Source organism: Thermobia domestica, chromosome 3 (genome assembly GCF_964235325.1).
Source record: "Thermobia domestica chromosome 3, izTheDome1.hap1.1, whole genome shotgun sequence".
In the NCBI taxonomy this organism is placed as follows: domain Eukaryota; kingdom Metazoa; phylum Arthropoda; class Insecta; order Zygentoma; family Lepismatidae; genus Thermobia; species Thermobia domestica.
In genome coordinates, this window is record NC_137456.1 from 71,114,665 (window position 1) to 71,136,416 (window position 21,752).

The 21,752-nt window shown below is 32.6% G+C and overlaps 1 protein-coding gene across 1 annotated transcript in view; it reads right to left on the reverse strand.

The window, feature by feature from the left end:
• The window catches only part of Cht6 (Chitinase 6), a 334,867-nt gene that overhangs the window by 27,608 nt on the left and 285,507 nt on the right, over window positions 1–21,752 (reverse strand). The window contains 7 exon segments of the mRNA XM_081751078.1: window positions 909–1,028; window positions 5,336–5,534; window positions 7,732–8,001; window positions 15,335–15,457; window positions 16,958–17,145; window positions 18,832–18,885; window positions 21,198–21,334. Of these exon segments, the coding sequence (XP_081607204.1) occupies window positions 909–1,028; window positions 5,336–5,534; window positions 7,732–8,001; window positions 15,335–15,457; window positions 16,958–17,145; window positions 18,832–18,885; window positions 21,198–21,334 (1,091 nt within the window).

The window sequence follows — 21,752 nt, forward strand, 5'->3', positions numbered from 1 at the left end:
TAATTGGTTAAAAAAATTGGAACTCCACCAAATTTTAAAATTTGTCTGTCAAATGCTGATACGTAAGCTACGATTAGAGTAACACAATAAAAAAATTACCTCAATAACCTTTAAAAAGTCACGAAAAACCATAACGTTAGTCATATTTCGGTGTTAATAATGGACAAAGAATTAAAAAAAAGAGTAGCCTTATGGGAGTATATAGAATATTATTAACAGAAGTAGACAAAATATAACAAAGGTAAATTCACGTTTGTGTTGAAGTCTTTCAGTTGCAATTTCGCTTGTCAAGTATATATAGTTGTATCAACCCACTCTGGCAAGTCACGGAAAAACAATTTTTAGGTTTACCACAAACTAGGTTCAAAAAACTTGTAGGCTACAACAGTGTACAGTATCTCTATTTTTTATTTTTATATTCAGAAACCTTGTTGAAATATTTAAGGTTCTTTTATTTTAATGAAAGTATAATTATACTTCATTAATATTGACGTAGTCATCTTTGCCGATTTTTATTCTATATTAATAATTTCCTATTTGTACTAATTTTACTCTGCATACATGCCATTACCCTCTTGTTCCTCCCCCCCTAATGCCGAAGGATGGCTCGTGGCATAAGCTGAAATTATCAAGGTTTTGCGTGTACTTTAGAAAGATTCAATTACTTATTTCTTTCTTGTTATTTCAGTGACCATGTGAAAGATTAGACAGTTTTAAGAATTGCAACTACAGACATGAAATACGCACTAACTGCCTTGACTGGTTTCACACAAATTCAGACTTATAATTACATATTAACCAAGTCTCAACATTTGTTTACGAGAAAAGTATTAAATTACTTGACAACTTGAAACCGAAGTCCAGAATTGTTTCTTCAATAACCTATAATCAACAGAGATAAACTTTACCTGTCCCTTCTGATAGTGACGTATTGAGGTTTCTCCCTTCGTAGCTGTGATACCTCTTCCAACTCTTCTAAACCTTCATTTTGTGGACGAGCAGGTCGGTTCCTATACACTGACGTGTACCTGAATGAAACAAAGATTCATATATTTTCTTCTGATTTTTAATATAATACTGAAATCTAGATACGAGATTAGCTTCTCAAAGTTTAGCGTTTCTAGCATATGAAACCTTTGAAGATTCTAATGTGATTCTCTAACATTCCTTCTTTGCATATGTAAGAAATGGTGAGTCTACAACATAAAATATTACTGATTCCAACAGTAACCAGTATTTAAAGCATTCATCAATACATTCTTTCTTTTAAAGATAGCTTGGTATACTGACGTTTCAGGTTATTTTTTTAAAGAATATATTCAAATCTATAAAATTACATTTTATAGTCATAAAGGCATTGTTAGCTTCATATTCCTATTAATCGATAATGATAGGGTAGTGGTAATAAATACTGTCACACAGTCAATGCCAGTTCCATGAGGGGATAGAAAAGGAGAGGGGATGAATAACACTCGTAAAAAAAAAAGTACTATTCAGCTGACCCCACTGATAACATTCTAGAAGTTCTACCTTGGATTAGAAATGAAGGCGTGCAATGGTTTTAGAGACGGAAGAAGATTAGTAGAAATTTAACGGTAATAAAAGCTGAAGATAAGTTGAAGTAACATTGAATCTCTAGAAAAGCGACTGCAAACAAAGTAACCCAAGGAAAGGGGTAGGGGCCATAAATAAGGTATTTGGCAGAACGTGTATGGGACGTATCTGGCAGAACGTATAAAATATTTATGGGAAAGCGACCTCTCTACATACCATTTGAACTGTAAATGGAACTGAGTGATAAATCAATCAATGGCGGCAGAAAGAAACAGAGAGAAAATAGTAAAATGAAACTTGAGTGGAAAGGGGATACAACACAAAATGGTGGAAAGATTTTAAGTAGGCCTACGGAGGAGTTGTATTAATAGAGAACGAAAAACTAGAAAGAGTAAAAAGACAGATAATGCAACAAGAGGAAAGTTTTACTAATAACAAGAGGTTTATCCAAATGTTCCAAGGAAATGTAGGAAGATCATTAATAGGGATGCGTTCGAGTCGAGTCGAGACAGGATTTTCCTGACAAAATTCGAGTCGAGACACAGCTCTTCCAATAGAAAAGTATATATTTTTCGAGTCGAGACATCAGTTTTACAGCACATTTTCGAGTCGAGACAGTCTCAAATCTTGTCTCGTGCGCATCCCTAATCATTAAATAGTATTTGTTCCTTATACTCAAGTATGGGGTTTAGACAATATGGATGGGTTCAGGAAACGAAATACAAGCAGCAGAGATTAAGTTTCTAAAACGTATGACCGTAATGACAAGGAAGGACAAAATAATAAAAAACGAAACTATAAGAAGGAAAACCACTAGTTGTTCCTCCGAAGCTTTCAGTTCTATGCTGAAAGCTAAATATGGTCATGATCCTCCTCCTACATTGAAGTAATTAAATTGAAACAATGCAGTTTTTAAGTAGCACTTAAATCATCACAACAGTTTTAAATTTGCAAACTGCCTGCACACTAGTGCCATCTATTGGCATGAGGGAGACATGCAGAGATTTCAGGTAGCGATATCTATCAGGAATTAGCGTTACACACAAACTAAGACCTTCTTCTTTTATAATTTTACAGTCTTTTTAGTATTTAACAAAAAAAAAAAAAAAAAAAAAGTCCAAAGGTGAAACATATCCAATTGGTAGGCCTTATCGACCTTAACAAAATCATATGGGTGAATGTAAAAACTTCATGCGTATTTTTGGAGAAAATCAAGGAAAACTATTTTTTCTGATTTTAAACATTGATATTGTATGACAACCTCACTACCTATCAGGGTAAAACTACTCTTGAAGTGTACTATCATTAAGTTCTTCAATATGACACTAATAAAATAACAGTGCACGGCACAGTTAATCAGATAAAGTCCGAAAGTACTATTAACTCTAAACCTTTTTTTCTTCAACTATAATATTATTCAAAGGTAACACATACGTCAATCAACAGATCATATTGAGCTAAACAAAATGACATGTACGAGGTCGCATGCGTAGTTTAAGAGAAAATCGAGCGAAACAAAATTTTATGGGGTTAAGAAGTGTGGTGTGCATTACTAACAATAGTTGATTGCTTTTATTATGCTGGAGCAAATTATATATATTGTAGTTAATCTTATGCTAACGGTGACACCTATCTTTTAGTAGTCCTACAAAACTCCTAATAGTTACTCACATGTTACTTAAACGATAAACAAGAAAGGTTGAAATGAAATGTGCATTTGAATATATATATAGTGTGTTTTATTTCTGGCGGTACGCAACGGTATGACATACCGGAACCTTTTTAATGAGAACGGAATATTTCCTCTTCTGTCTTAAAAAGGAGTTGAGGAGAAACTTCGAATTAACTGTTTTTATTCATTATTAGGAAGAGAATTAAGTGAAAACATCCTCTAGATTTTTTCGCAAAGTTTATCCATTATTTAGTAAATGTTTGTAGAACATTTTGGTAGTGATTTCTGAATTCTGAAGAACATTATGTGAACAATGTAATGTATATGTGTTGTTTTGAAATTCAGTATTTGAGGAGCTCCTGATGCCTTTTGAAAAAAAAAAAAAAAAACAATAGCAGCTTACTTTCACCCGTTTACAGAAACAGGAAAAAGAAATAAACAAATTACTAAGAAATATTGATTATCATTACGTTTATTAATGATAATCAGAATATCAGGATCAAGATGTAACAATCAGAAAATTTTAAAGCATCCTTATATATATATATATATATATATGTACGTAAGAAAAATACAAAGAACTGAATATTTTAAATCAATAATTCAACAACAAGGAAACTATTTGATCTTTATGTACACTTTAAGTAAGTTGGGAATGGATTTAGTAAACTTATAACCAAACGTCTTGTGTATTAAAAGATCATTAGAAGAAACTGTGCTGACATGTTGATAGTTATTTGTCCATTTGAAATTGTGTTTCACTTTGAAGAATTATCATAGATAGGCAAGAATCCTCCTGAATTCGATTCGATAGGTTAGAAGAAAAACTACGGTTATGATATGATTTACCTTAAATTCCATCTGGCGAATATCGATATTGACGTGTTTAAATTAAAAGGCCATGACTGACTTCCGTGAATAAAATCTTACACATCATATTGTCAATTTTCAAATAAAATGCCCTAATTTCGACTCTTTGAAACTTTACTTTAGTAAATGAACTACATCTACTCTCAGCTAGGTTACGTATCCCATTTACTGATAGGTATACAGTGGTGAATATTTATAAAATTGCACCTAACTGCAACGGTAAAAAAGGCGTAACTTTTTGTTGATTGTTTCGGCTAGTTCATATTTAATTTTACATTGCAAAAAATAAAAGGATATAATTAATAAGATTGCTGTTATTCAAAAGTATATAATTTATGTTAGAGTATTAAGTCCAAAAATATATTAAAATAAGAGAAATAGAGTTTTAAAAAAATAGAATCACAAAATGAATAACCTGATACAAATAAGTTTAAATATTTGAATTCGTGTTCCTCCTACCATATACAAGAAACAATATGATCGTTAGAATTTGCTAGTTTTATTCTAAAATTGAGATTTCTCTTTATTGAATCAAAACAGGAATTTTGTTCATGTTTAAAGAACGAATATTTCAAACTTTATTACCAATACCTCAACTATTAAGTACATGTAAACGTATTCACAGGAGTACATAAATAGTATTTTTAAAAGAAACTCTTGCTATGAGAAATTTATTAGCCAAAGTCATTGAAATCAACACTGTTGTTGTGAAGTTCAGTAGAATAAAATAAGGCACTTCCTCGTTCGTATTTGTATCAAAATCCTTGTCAACCATCTCTACCAATCATTGAACTTCACTGAATCACGTCCACACACACACACTAAGAAAACATACATAGCAAGATGGGAAAAGCATATAATTGAAGAAATCTGAAAATGTAAATTACCAATTGTAAACTCCTGATTTTGAGGAATGGTGGAGAGTGGTCATCAGATCATAATTGATATTCGTCTTTGCTAGTCCAGGAAGGTGAATTAGATATTAAGGTCTACCAGATACGAATAGTCGTGATTTTTTTCTCACCTAGTTTTTACGTCTTTTATTCTTATGGAATGTTTAATTATCAACCCTATACCTCTGAATCTTTGATTTTGATCACAGGTATCAAGCATGGGTTACAATATATTTTGCTACTTTTGTTAAAAAAATCATCATCTCCCCTAAAGTTGAGTATGCTCTTTGAAACTGAATGTAATAGGTACAATATCAGAATATTGTATTTTTAATGTATATCTTACCTTGAACTACTTGTCTTTGGTGTAGACGTGGTAGATGCTCCCCCAAGCAGTCTGTTGTTGTTTCGGTTGAGAACTCTGTTGTATAGAGACCGACTGATGAGGTTAGATGGAGGAGTCGGGAGATCACCCTTTTTGGAAGAGTCGGAATCTCCACCAGATTCCTGCAAATGAAGTTGTTTCTCAAGTTCTTCAACTCCGCCTGTAATAAAATAGATTGTGTAATGTCAATTGAGTTGATTTTAAAAGATGTCTTATACGAAGTGAAATAATCTGAAAGCATTTTATTTTTTAAACAAAAACATTTAAATTTATGATGTATGGGATAAACGCTTGATTTATGTTGGTAGTTCAGTTTTTAGAAATACACATTCAAAAATAATCAATTTGTGTATTATTACTGTATATATTTCGGCATCAGGTAATACACTTAATGTTATTCGATCATATGTTTTGTTTACATTCTAACAACATAAGAACACAAGGTTTCGTATTTGAAAAACATATTATACGTATATCTTTCAATATAAATAAATTCTCCAAGTTAGTCAATTCACTATTTTCCTCTTTGTCAACTTCCACTGCCATGTAATGTATCATTTTCACCTTTATTTTAAGAAACGAAACAGGGACGATGTCAAAACTTAAGGTTTCATTTTTTTTCTCTATATGTCAGTAAGAATACTTTAGTCATAGAGTTAATACAAAAAGACAATGTTCTGCATGTTTAATCAAGTAAAGAAAGCCAGGAAGTAGCAACATATAGCGTTCTGCTGACTCAATTATCAGCTTTCTTAACCATCTGATAATCGCTCTGTTCCAACCTTAACTTGAGACAAGAAAAATATATGTTTGTAATAAAGAATTCAAAATTTCTCGGCTTTCCTGGAAAGAAGTGAAGCTAGGAAGACGAACATATGATGTTTTAAAATTTATTTTAACTTATCTCTACCTAGGTATACCACATACAGAGTAGAGTGAAAGTATTTGTCTTTGTTTAAAATACAATTATGTATGTTGCGTTCAGGTTCGAGATCTTTGCATTTGCAGGGCTTCTCTCTGTCTCTCTTTCTGTCTATGTGTGTATGTGTGTGTGTTTCAATCTACTATTAAACTTGAAAATCAAGAGAATAGTTTACAATTTTGTATTCTCTACAAAAGTAAATCAACGTCGTCCCCAACCATACAGTTGATTACAAACCCCCAACACCATTGTGCTATCTCATTCAATATTCATATCTTACAGTACTTATAAATACAGAAATACCTTGACTATGACCGTTATTGTTCCTACAAACAATATCACAATAATAAATGAGATAAATAAATGCGTGTAAAATGGGTGATCATTGCCAACGATTTTTAAAATCTATTAATTTAAGGTTATGAGATAAAAAAAAAAAAAAGAAGTGTGTTAAAAGTGCTAGGGAAAATAATGAAGGTTTATTCAGAAAACAAGATTATTTCTTAACCTTTATTTATGTAGACACAAGGAAAAATAAACTGTGATAAAGATACTGAAGGGGATCTACGAACGAATCTATATTGATAGTTGAAGCAGTCAATAATAATTGTTGTGAACAATTCAATAAGCAGCAACAATATTCTACGCTTTCTATATCCTCTCATACCCCCAAGTATGTGAGATTTCAACCTCATCAATACTTTGGAGGGTTTTAACTCGAAAATTTTTAGCCTCAAAAACCACCTCAGTATATATTTCCATGTATGAGATATCGGATATGGATAGTAACCGTTAACGTCACCGTTATCCGCGTATATATTAACAAATTGACTCAACTGGGCCAAGATAATCGATCTAGCTATTTCAAAAATTCGCTTTGATTCAAGAGTTATCGTGTAGAGTAATGGACGGACGTAGTAACATACCAATCTTATAAAGCTCACTAGCGATCTTAATAAAATTACAATCTTATAAGTCCCAATAGCGTGATCCTAATAACATTACAACCTTAAAGAACTATTAGCGTGGTCCTAATAACATTACAATCTTATAAAGCCCACTATCGTGATCCTAATAAATACCTACATGCACTTCAGGCACAGGCTGATAGCTACTGGAGAATGGTAAGCAGATGCCGTCAGAAACGAACCACTACGAGAGCGCTATCTACAGAGCGGGGACTTGAACTAAATGTAATTCTAGTTGCATATGCAGTACGCTTCATCGTAAGATAATTCGAATAATTTACTGGATTTTTGATGTTAAATTATAACGTGTGAGAATCGCGAAAATCGATGTGTTCCTGTATTAAATGTTGCAGAAACTATAAACAACTTGCTAAGCGACTGCAGTCCTGTAATGTAGGTGTAGTATGTGTGTGGGGAAGGGGGAATGCAGACTTAAACTTAGAATCTTAAAATGCTATTGAAGTTACCTAATTTCTTGATAAGATTTATGAGTTCTTTGATTGCTGCGGGGTCTTCTTCTTCCTCCTCATCGTACTCGTCGTAATAATCTTCATCATCATATTCTGGTTCGGGCGTCGTTGTCGTTGTCGTTGTCGTCGTAGTGGTTGACCTTGAAGTAGTCTTAGGAGCCGGGGTGGTCGTAGTTGTAGTGCTCGTCGTGTCCTTCTTTTTCTTTAGGTTGCACAACACATTCCGTGAATAGTCGCAAGAATCAGCTGCCTTGTTAAAGTATAGACCTGTGCAATGACAAATAAAGACATTAAGCTATTACTAACTGTTTATTAGTGCTAGATTTACAACAAAACACACAATACTTCATACATAAAAGAACAATATAAAACATATATAGTAAATTATCAGTTAAAATACGGTCATAAGGTACTGTAATTACACGCCCATCTCAGAATTAAATACTATTAGTGGTTACTATCTACTTGTGTGGAAGGTAGGTTGGAACTTAATATTTCGATCACGGCTAAAGGGTAATATTCTCTCTAATTTAACAGAATCTATTTTAATTACCAACTTCTTACCGAACAATTTTAATTTAAGACACAATATTGAAATTCATAACTGTTGAAAATAAATTATTTAAAGGTGAGGAGAAAATCCAAGGGTCCTAGATATAGTCTCTTGTGGTATATTATTCTTAATTACAGTTGCTGTGGCATATTTCCAGTTTGTCCTTGTATATTCAAATCTGTCAAATGCTATTGAAAACGGTATTCGTTAAAAATGTTAAGAATTTGGTATTCCAAACTGTAAACAAGAATCAAATGATTTTTATATCTCAATAGCCCTATATATATTGTTCTAATTCGTTCCCGAACGAAATCAATGATTTCGGTAAATGTTATAAAGAAAATGACAAATTCAAACTTTTAGCAGTAATGGACGACAGTTGGTCGAATAATTTGATAAATTAAGAGAAATATGGTCACTTACAGGGTCACATCATTACAAAAGTACCCTGAAAATTTATATAAAAATATGTACTCAAAGGAAACAAAAGATATTTATCATTAGCACGAAAACTGCGGTATTTACATGATATTGATATTTGATATTATTTTCAAGATGCGTAGTAATGTATGGAGTAGACGATGTTGTTTGTGGTTCCTTATAGAAATATGACAAATTACTTGTCAAAGTAATTTTAGTAATATAAAGTGCGTCCTTGTGTTAAAACTTGTTGCACGAGTTTATTAGTACTTTGTTATTATGTCGTAGTAGTGTTAGAAACATTGCTTAATTGTGAAAATGAAGTTAATGACTAAAATGTGAATAAATGAAAAAGAATAAACCTCTTGAATGTGCAACGTTTAAGAAAGATAGCAGAGAATATTGTAAACAAAATACATTATTTCCCAAAACTCTCTTAGTACATTTACATAAACAAGAATAACAAGAAAAAACAATTAGTTGACAGCAATTAATCACTTCAACCGTCATACACTATCAAGCACCTGCACTTAAGTGACAGGTTGCCGTCATATGCAATCTGTGTGCTATCTTCGTTACTTCGTGTCATTTGAAACTTGTTCTTTTACTTTTTCACTCTCTTATTTACAGTTTGAATGGATAACTACATTGTCATAGTATAGCTATCCTCTAACAGATATATGACACAGTAATGAAAAAAAGAGTTGTTCCTAATACTTATGCAGGGTGTTACAAAAATTTGTCGGGGAATAGATTCCTCACATCAAAACAAGAAAAAAATGTTAATATGGACCTGTGGTCGGAAGTGTATAGTTTCGTAGTTATAGAGTGTCGAAAAAAAAAAAAAAGGAGCTTTAAAAGTCCATAGTTCCACTACTATAGGACCGATCGTAATCGGGCCAAGACATCACTGAGGAACTAGTATGTGAACTATCCAAATATCCATATTTTAGAACCTCCGGTAGTTGCGCAATCATTCTTAGAGAGGCTGTTTGGGAAACTTGATCACTCTTCACCTACCTCTCCAAAATTGATGTGCAAGTACATTCTTCTCGGTCATTTCTTCCTCTATTCTACTACTTATTTGTTGGTTCAGATATAAGTTTGTTATGAGTCTTCGAGCCTTCCATTCTAATCCAACATTCTTAACAACCACCAATAATTCCCAGTTCAAGCGGTCAAAAGCCTTTTCTAGAGCAATAAATAGAACATACACCTCTTTTCCTTTTTTTATGAATCTTTCACCGATTACCCTTAATAAGTCAACTGTATCTTTTGTACTCTTACCTCTACTAAACCTCTAAGAGTGCTCTATTAGAACATTCTTAAACATGAATATTTGGATAGTTCACATACAAGTTCCTCAGTGATGTCTTGACCTGATTACGATAGGTCCCATAGTAGTAACCCCATAGCATAACACCTTGTATACAATGTATATTAGTTGATATATGTCTACTCGTACATATATATAACTCTTATCTATCAGCTATCAATTAAATGTAAGACTGAAATTTCATACTTTATAAACATATTGCATAGTCTTTTATTTTTGAAAGTCAACTTCATTCTATGAGAGAACTACAAGGAGGTTTCGATCTTCACGCACTATCACAGTATCGGGAATTCTAAAAAGTGTTCATAAGTCATTTTGCAATTTGTTGATAAATATATAAAACACAATGTGTTATATATGCAGTGTGCATATAAGTAATTGCTGTATTATCATTCAGTAAAGAATATTTTCCGATTAAATATGTAATCAGTAATGTGAATAGAATCAAAATTTACCTTCTATTGCTCTCGTTTCCTTCTTTCATGACAGATCACTGTTCAATGTACGAGTTAAAGATTTTCGGTTGATGAAAGCCCGCCAAAAGATATTTTAAGGACCCAAATCTTACATTCTTCCCCCATAAACATCACTTTTACGAATATATTTATATGTCAGGTGGGGGGATTGTTTGTGACACTGAAATTTTGAGCTATGTCAGCTGTAGTTCACTACCAGAAGGATCGTCCCTACCTGGTCTAAAGCCAGGTGAAGTGTTCTGGGAGAAGGCAGCATTCTCCAGTAATCAAATTGACGGAAATCACAGTGATTGGTACGGAAACTTGGACATTAGTCCCAAGCGTCGTCAGCGTGACTGACAGCCGGGATACTGTGGATATAAAAGCAACGGAAAACCATCATTCCAGACTTGGTAGAAGTTTGAGAAGTTAGATGGGAATGTGATGGGGAGTTGAGAAGCGAGGGATATAGAATGTTTTACTCAGTCAACGAAAAGGGCGATCATAATGATGTGAGAATCATTCTTAGTAAGCACTTAAAAAGAGAAAGTAGAATTTGTTGGTAATAGAATTACGATGTTAAGACTTCAAGGGAAAAAGAAGGATCCAGAAGAAGGCATCGACTGCTTTGCATCAAACAGAACATGTGTACAATGGTCTTTCGCAGGTCAAAACATTAAAAAAATCCCCGATATAAAATATCCTCCTTTCGAATCTCCAGGAGCAGGATATCTTGGGAAGGACTATTGGACGGGAGAGTGACAGTGTGGAGGAGATCATTAGAGAAAGGAAGACAAGCAAGAGCAAAAGGATTGGGATAGGGATATGAAGCGTAAGTACAATGTTACTGAGAGGGAAATTAGGAAATTTTAAAGAAGAAATGAAACAAAATAATCTAGCGTTAGTAAGATTTTGTGAGGTCAGATGGGAAAGTATGGGGGCGTTGAGAAGTGAGGGATGTTGAATGTTTTATTCAGGTAATGAAAAGGGCGATCATAATGATGTGGGAATAATTCTTGGAAAGCGCTTGAAAGAGAAGATAATGAAAGTAGAATTTGTTGATGATAGAGTTACGATGTTAAGACCGACCGGTAGAGTGATGGTTTTCGCAAGAATCACCGGCTACTTTGCATACAACTGAAGAAGTAAAGGAAAACTATGAGTAGACATTATAGACAGAAAGAAGAGGAGTGAATGCGTAATTGTGATGGGAGATTTCAATGCAGTTTAATATGCAAGTGGGAATATATTAAGCTTTGTATACATCAGGCTGCAGAAGAGGTAGTAGGTTACCGAGAACACAAAACAGATAAGAAACTATGGGTTGCAGAACAGATGTTGCAGAAAGTGAGAGAAAGGAAGATGTGGAAACAGGTTGATACAGAAGAGGGTAGAAAGATGTACAGGAAGTTAAACAACGAGTTATAAGAGGGAAAATATGGAGCAAGGGAAGAGTTTTATAAAAGAAAACATGAGGACATAGAAGAATTAAAAAGTGTTGGGAAATATGGGGAAATGTACAAGGAGGTAAAATCTGTGGGACTTCGAAGGAAACAAAGGGGTATTATGGTGGCAGTAGAAAATGAAAATGGGAAGGTAGTCAGCGAGAGGAATGAAGTCTTAAGAAGATGGAAAGAATATGTTGAGGACTTGTATGAGAGTAGGGATACATGCGTGGTCTAGATGTTGAAATAGAAAATGAAGTAGGAGGGGATGATAAATGGTTTAATATTCTTCGGAATGAGTTAGGAAATGCTATATCCGAGATAAGGAATGGAAAGAAAACTTGGATTGATAATATGCCATCGAATTCATTAAGAATATGGGAGACAAGGGCAAGAAAGCACTTTCTGACTTTGCACTGAAATATAGGAAATAAGAGGGTGGCCAAAAGCATTCCTGAAGACAAACATGATATCGTTGCATAAGAAACTGAACCCAAAAATATGAGGACTATAGAATTAGTAGTCTCATATGGCATGCATCAAATATTATACTTCGATTACTGAAAAGAAGGCTATATGGAAGAAAAATTTTAAAAAATGAGGAGGAACAGTTCGGGTTTAGTAGAGGTAACGGTACAAAAGATACAAGTGGCTTCTTAAGGGTAATGGGTGAAGGTTACAGAAAAAGGGAAAGATGTGTATGTTGTATTTATTCATCTAGAAAAGTCTTTTAACCGCTTGAACTGAGAATTATTGTTGAGTTAAGAAGGTTAGATTGATATGAAAGGATCGAAGACTCATAATAAACTTACATGTAAACCAACAAATAAGTGTTAGAATAGAAGAAGAAATGACAGAGGAGAGCGTAACTAGAAGCGGAATTCGACAGAAATGTTGTCTTTCGCCAACATTATTTAATATCTGTTTAGAGGAGATAGTGAAAAAGAACCTACTAATGAAGACGTTATTTTGGTAGGAGATAGAATTATTAGGGTAATACGATTTGTAAGTAATATGGCACTTGTCGAGAAGTCTGGAAAGAGAATCAATAAAATGGTAGAAAACTTGAGGAAAGGCTGTAAAGAATATGGAATGAAAATAAATGTTAGAAAGACAAAAGCAATGGTAATTAGATCGAAGCGATAAGTATCAAATATAGAAGTAGGAGGAAAGAAAATACAACAGGTGACGAGTTTTCGATACCTGGGTAGTATTATTAGTGATGATATGAAGTGCGAACGTTAAATAAAGGCAAGATAGGAATTGCGAAAGTAGAATTTAAGAAGAAGGTAAGCTTATTTTGTGGACCCTTGAGTAAAGAATTGAGAAAAAGACTCATTGGATGCTTCGTATGTAGTGTTGTACTGTATGCTGCAAAAATTTTAATATTATGCAAAAGTGATTTAAAAATACTGGCAATTTTTGAAATGCATGTGTAGAGAAGAATGGAAAGAATTAACTGGAAACGAATGAGAGGGTGTTAGAAATGGTGGGGGAAGAAAAGAACATTTTTAGATGTAATTGAAAAGATGAAGAGAAATGGGTTGGGACATTGGCTAAGAAGGAACTGTATCATGGAAGTGCTAGATCTAGAGGGTATGATTGCAGGAAAGACAGGAAGGGAGCGAGGAAGGCTACAGTTAATGTAGAATATTAACAGGAAAATCGTTTATGAAGATGAAGTTAACTGAAGACCATAGTGGATGGAAACATCTCAATTGCAGCAAGTGGCTTGTCAGTAATGGCAGAATACCATGATGAATCTTCCTATTTTTATTAGTGTCAACAAAGAGTGCATTGCGAGATTCAAGGTTATTCTATCAGCATTATCCTGATTCGGAATCAGCATCGCTACAGTTGAAAATGCTGTATATGTAAAGTAAGATTGTTGTGAAAAGCTGTATCTCTGCTACTATGCAAAATATTTTGTTTCGTGAAACAGCGCATTAAACAAAATGTGTCACTGTCCATTGAAACTATTAGGAGAAGCAATGGGAATTACTAATAAATATATATTTGAAAATTCACGAAAACACCACACGCGACAAATGTCCAAACTTATGTTACATGATCCTTTTCTTTCGATCCGACATAACTGTTCATACGTAAATTGACATAAATGTCTCAAAGACCTAATTTTGTTTCCCAATATATACATAAAACTTAATTTATCTGTCTCTAGAAATTGGACTGAAAGTATGTTTAAATTCATAATGCATTTGAACTTGGCACTCAGAAAGAATCCAAAATGAATACCTTAATAGAATTTCCAAATATTTTCATTATTACAAATTTATATACACTGATTTGGAAAGTTTTCTAATTCTGGCTCACTGTGATTACGACACATCTTAAAAACTCTCATGGTATGTAAGCATTGCAGTTTTCACACAAGTATTACATTTTGTAAGCTTTTTTCTTTCACACAATTCATGTAAGTTGCTATTATTATTATTATTGTAATTTTGCATTGCAAACATTTTTTATGTTATGACATGCTTCTCTTTCTGTTGGTGTAACCGTATAATTTTGTTTATTTTTATTTTTTTTATAACCCATCATATGATTTAAGTTATTTTAAATCATATTTATCCTATGTTTAGTCAGTAGCTTACTTATATTCCTAATTTTTAAAAAGTTTATTTCTTCATTGCATGTACGTTTTTAATGTGACATATATTCAGCAATGTTCATGATTATGACTACGACTTTTAATCTGGTTAATGTGGGAAAATTTTCGATTCCATTACTTGAATCATCCTGAAAATATTTATATTCAAACATAAACATTACATTACACTCTACATATAATTAATGGACTATACAATTATTTTCTCTCTACTGCTTGTTTCTTTGGCCAATTAGCGCTTACATTTTGGATTTGATCGATTCTTACATATTCTATATTGGCTACATTGGTTTGATATGGAACCGTAAGTCAAACATAAACTGTTCTTTTATTAGATTCTTACAAACTAGACATTATTAATATTATACTATGCACATTAAAATTAACTCTAAAAGTATGTTTCTAAATCTATAGAATAGTAATTATGAATCTATTATTTAAAAAAAAACATTAATTATATATTAGTAATTTTTATCAAGTTTATATCATATAAACATTACTGTACTATAAAATTTCATTTTTGTGGGTTATTATGGTTGATATTGCTCTTCAATTTGTTGGAGACACAGGTAAAACAGTTAATAACTTTGCTTGAATAAAAATTATATATATATTAAAAATAGAAATGTATTGTCGAAATATTTGCCAGAATTCCTCCTAGAAATTAACGAATTATGTTTAATGGAAAGTAATAAAATTATTAATAGCATCTATAGAGTCTATCGACATTTTTTTTTTGTAAAATTTATTATAAAGACAAACCTGATGGACATGTAAATTGATGAGCCACGATTCCAAGTTGTGATGGGCCACTGTCTAGACACCAAAAGTATTTCTTGCAGTCCCTAGGATGTGGGAAGAATCCTTCGTCTTTGCACACGAAATCTGTATTTGAACAAAGAAAGAAAATAAGAAATGCAGAAATAATATTTTTTACATAACTTGAAATTAATAAATACTATATTCCTAGGTGATGTTAAAAAATTATAATTACGCAGCAGAAAAATAAGATTAAAATTAAACAAAAGATTAATAAAAGAAAATTTCTTGCAGTACACAATACACGATCTTCTGGTATATGTAATACACAACTTTCCTCATTATTTCATCCACTGTTAATTGACAGATGAATTTAGGAAATTTATGAAATCTTCAGTAAAGAGGAATAAAAAAGTTAAGATTTTTTATTTCTGGCAAGTGACCTGTAAGAGCCGAATACTTGTAACTGTGATAAGTTCCATAAGTGAAAAATATTGTAGTACAACACTTTGTCCTGCCACTTATATGTAACATTAATTCTGCTTTATTTAACCAAATTCCGGAGCAAAACATCACCATCGATTACATAAGTTGACAACTATGTAATAGTAAATATAACAATTCTGTTGAGACTTAAAGAACTGGAAATGAGAGGGAGAATCTGTGAATCGTGTTTCTGGGAAATGGCTTGGAAATTGGAAGAGGAAGTGACTCGAAGAGTGAATATAGTACAAAAGAATAATAATATAAAATATGAATTTGTTAAAGTAAAATACATTACAAACCAAATAAAAATTAATTAATATATTCTTTGAGAATGTATCTTAAAAATGTATATTATTATAACATAGAAGACATTCAATATCTTTAAATACTCAGTATATCATAAAATAAACTAAATGAAAATTAAATGGTAAGAAAAAATTGGACAAAGAGAAAATCGAATAGAAACTGAATATCGACAATAACTTTAGTTGTGGAGCCTTGTAGACATCTGTACTTGTTTAAACATCATCTCGTGCAGTTGTCTTCAAGGCTTTTCAGGAGCATTTTATTTATAGTCCATGTTCCCAGCCTTCTACACAAGTTCATCAAACATATCAACTCCATTCCTACCAATAACTTGTACAGATGTGTCTTGTAAGGAATCACACCATATTATATCAGGGAATAAATCTGATACTAACTCGAACTGAGAAGCAGTGTCATTGTTCTAACTGGTATGAGAGACCGAATTCTATTCCTGGTGGGAGCTCATGTGGTACGGATCTCACGTTAAGCTGTAGGTCCATTTCTCATGATAGTCTCGCTGCTGAACGGGATGATAAACTCAAAATCAAATCAAATTAAATCAATCATTCTTCTAAAATACCTAGCACATATTCGCTCTTTCTCCCTCAACTAAACGAAAACTAAATACACAACACTCATGTTGTCTTGCGATTTACATAAAAATGCAATTTACAACTTATACTTTATATCTGTGTATTATTACCATACCAATATCTGGAGAAATAATATTATTTCTGTTTTTAAGAACATATATCGAATTTTGGGATCTATTTCTCTCTTTCAAAGCTCATAAGTTTTCATTGGGATAAATACTGATACGTTAAATATCCTTACCGCTTCCTGGATCCGGAGTGGTTGGTGGCTCTGGGGTGCTGAGGGGGTCATAAGCAGGTCGTGGGGTGGTGGTTGTTGTTGTGGTTGTAGTCGTTGATGTTCGAGTTCTCTTTCCTCCAGGCCGGCGATTCCTTGGGCGAGATCTTGACCCGGATGATTTACGCACAGAGTTTGTGTCCACATTATTCCTGTAAAACAGATAAGATATATAGCATTTTCTTTATACTCTTCTACTGTGATTTTGATTTAATAAATTTTGAACTTTTTTTGTAATTTTTTACAATTTTACCTGAATCATTAATTTTGCGATAGAAATTTGGAAGAGCGACTAGTAAATTAATCCTTGGTTTCTTTGTTACATACTTTGAAACAAAATTGACACTCAGGCAGGGGTAAAAGTGGATCTGAAAAGGTAGGGGGACGGTAGATAGTGGTATGACGCCCTGCCTATCTTTGTCCATTGCAATTTTTTAGAAACTGGGGAGACGCCGTACATAAAATTTGGAGGTGGGGGTACGGCATCCCCGCGTTCCCCATCACTTTTACTCCTGCAATTAGGTGATAACGAACTCTTGTGTTTTGTTAAGTCTTCTATGATATCTCTTTCTGTATAATATTTACCTTATAAATGTTACATGTTTTGTGTTTATTTTCGTTTATAAGTAAAATATTCTCAGATAACATGGACGCTAATGTATCAGCACAGTAATGATTTCACTGGGACAAATGACTTGAGTATAATGCTGAAAAAATCATGAAATTTGCTGAAAGGTGCGGATTAAACCTCTGGAGACTCTTGTTTACGGCACTCATATAATATCAAGTTTTAACAGAAAAAAAAAAAAACAGAAACTACTCATCTATTTCTGGCATATGTGAATTATTTTTTAAAAAAGTAATTTGAATAATTATTATCAAACTTAAGTGGAACTTACGGTACTGTTACTGTAAGATATTTCGAAACTATTATGAAACTGTAAAATGGAACTTATGGTATCAGTTACACTTCCAAAATAAGTCCTACTTGTAATAGATAATACAGCTCCAAAGAATAAATTTAATCGTAAGATATTCAATACATAAATGGGAAATTTCAAATAGTCGATAACATCTAATAGCTTTTAATAAGCCAAAAACGGCAGCGGGCAGAAATATATGTGAGCTTATGTTTTCCTTTTATTGCAATTTAGGAAGAAGCAACTCAGAAAACTGTGAAACTATGAAGACAACTCAATCAGTTGCTAGTTAGATATCTTGTAAAATAGTGGAAAGCATATCCTACTGAGTTCAAACATTTAACAGCTAATTGTAGAGCGTTGTCAATAAAACTGATTTGCACAAGTCGATTTTGAAGGAAGTTTGCAAAATATTGCGATTATATAATGAAAAATAGCGTGTCACAAGAAGTCTCTTATTCAGTTATCTAGCAAACATACATCTCTCGTGCTTGTGTATGTACATTTTTAATTTGTTAATTTTGTGTTATTGTGCAAGAACTATCTAATGTTGAAACTTTTCAAAACACGAGCAATGGAGTAAAGCATCTTATTATCTGTGGAGTATTTAGTTCATGCTATATTTTACAATTTGATATAATGTTTGTATCATGCTGTTGTACAAACTGTTTATCAACTATAAACAAATTCAAAACAAGGTTAGTAATAGTTCGTTAATTTCAACACACAAATAAGCAACAAAATGTACAATCAATACAACTTCACATACAGTATGTTAGCAATTTCACAATGCATTATGTTGTGAGTGGTGCAAACGATGCAAACATGCCTTTTTCTTTAAAAAGGGAAGTGCCTGTGGCTACAGAAGCAGAAATAATATTCTGGTGGCAAAAAGCAAATTGTCTTATTTATGTTTACCTTCTTCCACTTCCTTTGTACCTTCGTCTTGAGTCAGGTGTTGACTTTTCGATTCTGGAAAAATTATCTTATTAGAAACTCTTTATTATATAATAAACCATGGCGAATAGTTTCAAAGTGAGAAGAACTGCTAAATTAAATTTAAACTATATATATTTGCACACCAATAATACTTATTAAATAAAATTTAAATCACAAAATGGTACATTTCTTATTAAGAGAAGGAAGTAAACAAAGGATAGAAGGAGTATTCATGAAATAAGAATCATGGAGTTAATGCAAAAATATTTAGAAGGTAGGATGATTAGGTGTACACGGTTTGCAGATGATATGGCGCTTGTTGTAAAATCTAAATAGAAAATCAATAAGATGTTAAAAAAAACTTAAGGAAGGGCTGGGAGGAATATGGGATGAAAATAACTGTTAGAAACCCAAAAGCTATGGTATGGAGCGAATGGGTCGGTGTCAAATATAGAAGGAGGAGGGGAGAAAATAGAACAGGTAACTAGTTTTCGATACCTGGGTAGTATTATTAATAATGATTTGAAATGTGAACGTGAAATAAAAGCAAGGATAGGAATGGCGAAAGAAGTCTTTAGAAGGAAGAAAATTCTATTTTATGGGATCTTGAATAAAGAGTTGAGAAAAAGACTCATAAAATGCTTCGTGTGGAATATTGTACTGTATGGATCAGAAATATGAACATTATGCAAGAAAAATGAAAAGCGACTGGAAGCTTTCGAAATATGGATGTGGAGAAGAATGGAGAGAATTAACTGGGTCGAGCGGAAAACGAATGAGAGGGTGTTAGAAATGATGGGAGAAAAGAACAATTTTATATATTATTAAGAAGAGGAAGAGAAACTGGTTGGGGCGTTGGTTAAGAAGGAACTGTATCATGAGGGACGTGCTAGAAAATATAGTGCCAGGAAAGAGACGAAAGGGAAGGGGCGAAGGAGACTACAGTTAATGGACGATATAAAAACAGAAAAATCGTATGTGAAGACGAAGAGGTTAGCGGGAGACCGTGGAGTATGGAAGGTTCTCAGTTACAGTAAGTGACCTGCTAGTAATGGCAGAATCCTATGATGATGATTATTTAGAAGAATTTATGATTGTCACAGATGGGTTGAATTTAGAAAATGAATTAAAAGAGAAAATACGCTTTGTTGTATTCAAGAAAGAGAAGTAGTAGTATTTGGAAACAAAGAAAAAAGCAGAATATGAATTATAGACATAGAAAATATAAAGCGAAAGAAATTAGTAAAGTAGATTATGTTACATAATCACAGGCGGTAGAAGAATAGAAGAACGAAACTGGAAATATATAGAGTGAACATTTCACATTTATGTAAGTTATTAATAATTACATAAATATTTCATGAGCATAACTGTGTTACAGAAATAAATACTGCATTGGAATAATAATAAGTCCGGACATTTGTGAGAAGAAACTTTCTTTAGCTTAGGACTTTTCTAAGAAGATGAAAAATATACATAGTGTTAGATGAACAACTATAAGGATGTATGCTGAAAAAATCACGTTCTAGTGTAAAGCTAATATTAATGAGTTAAGGTGAAGGTCAAAACGAGATATAAAAAAGGTAGAAACAGACTTAAAAGAGAAACTATTACAAGAAAATATTAAGAAATGAGAAATATTAGAAATGCAAGAAATAATGAGATAAAGACACGTTTGATCTTGGAAGATACATCATCATTTTATTAATACCTCACAAACAAGATGATGTAAGAAAATTAATTGATCTATATTTAAGTGGTTATATAAAAAGGCGTACATTGATGTAGTTAGGTGATAAATATGAAAATAAAAATTGCCATTTATGAATCGAAAATGAATGGAATATTTTTAAGATGATTTATAGCATATTAAACAAAGAAAAAATTACTGTACATTAGCTGGTAATGATATAGTAATACAGAAAAACGTTTGGAGAATAGGATATGTTTCATATTAGATCAAACAAAAGCCTCATAAGAGTAGATTAAGCCAAGAAAGATGTCATTAATAACCCGTCTCTTTTAACCTTTTCTAAGGGATGCTTACGAAAAGAATGTAAATAAACACCATTCAATTACCTAAGAACAATACTACATTGAATGTTTCTGAAAGCCTTTTGTTATGTTCATTGAACTAAATTTTAATCCATTATCCAAATGTATGTGCGCTTTTCTGTTACTTTTCTCTACTGTAAATAGTGTAGTGTTACTATCGCTACCTGAAGGACCCGTTCCTTAAAATCTTTGGTAAATACGTTCAAGAACAATCGTCCTTGGTAAGAACAAAAGACTTTTGAGTTTGTTTCAATTAAGCAGTCATATTAGTAATAGTGTGTCTTTCTTACCCTGAAGGTGATCGTGACGATCCAGAGAACAAGGCTTGTTTTCCAGCTTCAATCAAGGGGTAAGGTTTACTGTGACATTTGCCTCTAAAATCATCATTGTCAATTGACCAGAACATAATGCCTCCTAGATTGTTTTTCTTTCACGTAACGTGCCTGTAAGTAATGATAGTGTTAGTTACTATTTCTCTTTGTTTAGTAAACATACAACAGTACAAATGGTTGGTTCTAAAGACACCTACTAGCTACTACGTAGCTCCTACCTACTTCAATATCTTATTCACTTACAAAACATGAAGTGCATTGATCTTGGTGGATTTTTATTTCTGTTTTATACCTCAGTTAACTTTCAAAATCGAGTCCATGATATATATATATATATATATATATATATATATATATATATATATATATATATATATATAATATATATATATATGATATATATGATATATATCGGGTGTTCTAAAAATGGCGCCCACGGACCACAGAGCGCTTTTCTACAGGTCAAAATAAAGCGAAAATGTTATATGATGAAATGCCCTCCGGGGCCTCCTT